The 3,778-nt window shown below is 36.7% G+C and overlaps 1 protein-coding gene across 1 annotated transcript; it reads left to right on the top strand.

Annotated features, from left to right (window-relative positions):
- The first annotated feature begins 1,658 nt into the window (after positions 1 to 1,658).
- LOC145105278 (uncharacterized) lies at positions 1,659 to 2,438 on the top strand. Its single transcript, XM_079042405.1, has one exon. It carries the CDS (start codon positions 1,659 to 1,661, stop codon positions 2,436 to 2,438), a length of 780 nt encoding a protein of 259 aa, XP_078898531.1.
- The last annotated feature ends 1,340 nt before the right edge of the window (positions 2,439 to 3,778 follow it).

Genomic DNA, 3,778 nt, shown 5'->3' with positions numbered 1-3,778 from the left:
CTAAGCGAGAAGGATTGATATGGTTTCTGGACAAAACTTGGTAATCATATTAATAATAATTGGATTTATTATTTGTAACTAATCGACATATAATTCTCAATATTATTTGTCATATTCCTTGCGCGTCAATTGGTTCTGATTTACAACAATTATGAGAGGCATATCAATTGATTGATCTTCTCTAACATAAATTATTTATCTCTATATAAACACCATAATCATATGTGTGTTATCCATCCATCAGATTGATCAATAACACACCATTACAGGAAGTGAAGAGAATCATGAAATCATCATCTTCAAGATCAATGGGATATCATCTTCAAGATCAAATGGATATCATCTTCTCTAAGTAAGTATTCTTTGTTAATTTTGAGGTTTATCAAGTCTATGTTGAATTGATCTTGTGATTATACTTATACTATTTAATATTACATGTATAAAAATAAAAGTAAAGTTTCATGATTTGCTTAGGACGATTTTATGATTTCTAAACCTATACATTAAGATAACTTAGACAAGTTCGGAAGTTAGAGTAACAAGACGAAAAGGAGTAACGTTAGTTGACCAAACTTTCCAAGGAGAGTAAATAAAGAATTTTACCCATTTTAGGGGTACATGTCACAAATGTTTAAATTGGTTTTCTGAAGCATGAACCTTTGTATAGTTTGAAATACTTATGTATTTTTGAAAACTACCCTTTTATGTTATAGACACTTATGAAATGTTTATGCTAGCATGTTAATTATGCATTGCATACACGTTGTGTGAATGTTGAGTGTATTGGAAACATAAGGTGTTTGTGAATAGGGTCTTGAACAAGTCTTGGAGTTGGATTCCGATACGAATGAAATGGTACCTCATATGTTGAAGTAGTGGTTGATAACATTATGACGATTATATCCAATATGAACGAATTATCTATGGGCAATTAGTGGTGACCGAATGTGATGGTTTGGCCCTCTTTTCAACTTAGTTTTATCTGGGGGGATCACAACAAGTAGCGCGAGGCACGAGAAGATGATGGTTTTAACCAAGAGTTCGATAAATAGTTTGGAATAGTGTGCTTGGAATCATGTATTGCATCATATTGTATAAATGCATGAAAGTATTTTGATATTTTTAAACAAGTTTTCAAATATGGCCGGTGTAGAAAATAATTTGAATTGCATAAATGTTTTGAAAGAAAATTGCTTTGAAGTGCAAATAGGTTTGAAAACAAAATTGTTTTGAAGTGAAGGTTTTGTTAGCCTATATATTATTAGCCCACATGATTATGGCCCCTTTAGTCTTTAGCCTATTAGGGTTTGTCTAGCTAGTATTTATATCCGCTTTATTCTTTGTAGTCTTCATGCTTTTTATTGAGAACCTTGTAATTTCTCTCTATCATAATCATATGGCAATGTTATCATGGTATCAGAGCGGAGGTTTGATACGTTGTTAGAAGACTTTGTAGTAGTCATCTGTGGCACAAATCGAACTGTTGATGTTTCTTCGTTGGTGATATTCGTTTGTTTGAAGGTATTCATTTGCTGTTGTTGTTAATTCATTTTTGCTGTTCGATTTCTTGTTGTTCAATTGATTTCTTCCGCTGGTTTGTTACTCCTCTCATTCTCAGATTGCGATACTATTATTGTGGTTATTTATTCATTTCCAACATGACTGGAAAGGATGATTCCCTTCAGTCAATCAGTAGTCATCTATATGGAAAGAATTATATGTATTGGAGTTACATTATGAAGAACTTCCTTCGTGGGAAGAATATGTGGGACTATGTCACTGGGACTAAAGCCAAACCCTCAGTGCCTCAAGCTGAGAATTTCGATTTGTTGGTTGATGCTTGGGAGACTGATAACTCCAAGGTCATTACTTGGATTAATAATTCTGTTACTCAGCCTATTGGTATCCAGTTGGCTAAATATGACACATCAAAGGAAGTTTGGAATCACTTGGAGAGACTCTATACTCAGCCCAACTTTGATAAACAGTACCAGTTAGAATATGATATTCGTGTTCTTCAACAAAATGACCAGAGCATTCAAGATTTCTATGTTGCTATGTCTGATTTGTGGGATCAAATGGCTCTTAGTGAATCTAAAGAGTTAAAATATTTTGAGCCTTACATTGCTTGGAGGGAAGAACAATGTTTGGTCCAGTTCTTGATGGCCTTGCATTCTGATTTTGAAGGCCTACGTGGAACGATTCTTCATCGCTCTACCCGTCCCTCAGTGGATTTTGTTGTTCATGAGTTGATTGCTGAAGAGACTCGTATCAAGTCTCATGCGGATAAAGGGTTTAAAGCAACCTTCATTCCTACTTCCACTCCTGCTGTGCTTGCTGTTTCCTCTAATCAGTCTCGAAAAACTTCAAGGGTTGCTTATGATGAGTGTGCATTCTTCAAACAAAAAATCATTGGAAAGCTTAGTGTCCATTGTTAGTCAACAAGGGTAAATCTGGTCAGCCTCAGTTGGGACAACAAAATAGGCCTGGTCAACAGAAGTTTCAGCCACGTTCCTCTGGTACTCCTCCATGGACTCCTCGTCCTCCATAGTTTGCTGCTGCTACACCACTAGTTGACACAGAATATGTTGGAAACATGCCACCATCTGCATTGGATCCCAAGGTTTTTGTGAGTTTCAGACAATATTTGGCCTCTAATCCCACTGCCAGGTCTGCATCTATGTCTCATTCTGGTCCTACTTCATCCGGTACATCAGTTATTCCCTCATCTTTGTGGATTTTAGATTCTGGTGCAACCCATCACATGACTCCTCATTTGTCATCATGTACTTCTTTGTCATATGTGTCATATATTTTTGTTATGCCTGGTAGTGATACATCTATGCTAGTTGAGGGTGTTGGGTCTTTCTCTATTTCTCATATCACTCTCCTTCATGTTTATTACATTCCCAAACTTACTTTAAATCTTGCCTCAGTCAGTCAGTTATGTAAGTCAGGTAACTGGGTGTTCTTTTCTGATTTTGTCTGTGTTATACAAGATCAACACACCCAGAAGGTGATTGGAATCGGCCGTAGGGTGGGGGAACTGTATGTCTTGGAGGTTCTCAAAGTATCTACTGTTTCTGCCTCCAACATTGATTTGTCTTCTTTTCGTTTGAGTCCTTTGCCGGCTGAGTTTTATCTTTGGCATTCTCGTTTGGGACATGTGTCTGTATCATGTTTGAGTTTTCTAGCATCTAATAGTGTTTTGGGTCAATTGAACACTTGTGATATTTTTTATTGTAGTGGTTGTAAACTGGCAAAATTCTCTACTTTACCTTTCAATAAAAGTTTGTCTTGTTCTACTGCTCCTTTTGACATTATTCATTCTGATGTGTGGGGTCCTGCACCAGTATCCACAAAGGGTGGGTCAACCTATTATGTATCTTTTATAGATGATTATACTCGATGTCTGGACAGGTCCCTAATGTCGTTTGAGGAGAAGCAGTCCTAACTGCTGTTTATGTGATTAATCGTATCCCTACTTCATTGAATTCAGGAATGTCTCCTTTTGAGAAGCTATATAGTCACTTACCCGACTACTCTTCCTTACGAGTTTTTGGATGTACTTGTTTTGTTCTTCGTCCTCATGCTGAGAGGAACAAGTTGGGGCTGAAATATGCTATTTGTGTATTTTAGGGGTATGGTGTTGGACAGAAAGGATATCGTTGCTATGATCCTTTGAGTCAGAAGTTATATGTTTCCCGACATGTCACTTTTTTGGAACATATTCCTTTCTACTCGATTCCTGCTACATCCCACAATGTAACGAAGTCAG

The sequence above is a fragment of the Lactuca virosa genome, chromosome 4, assembly GCF_052849685.1.
Source record: "Lactuca virosa cultivar CGN04683 chromosome 4, Lactuca_virosa_CGN04683_v6, whole genome shotgun sequence".
Lineage (NCBI taxonomy): Eukaryota > Viridiplantae > Streptophyta > Magnoliopsida > Asterales > Asteraceae > Lactuca > Lactuca virosa.
This window is presented reverse-complemented; position numbering and strand designations above follow the sequence as displayed.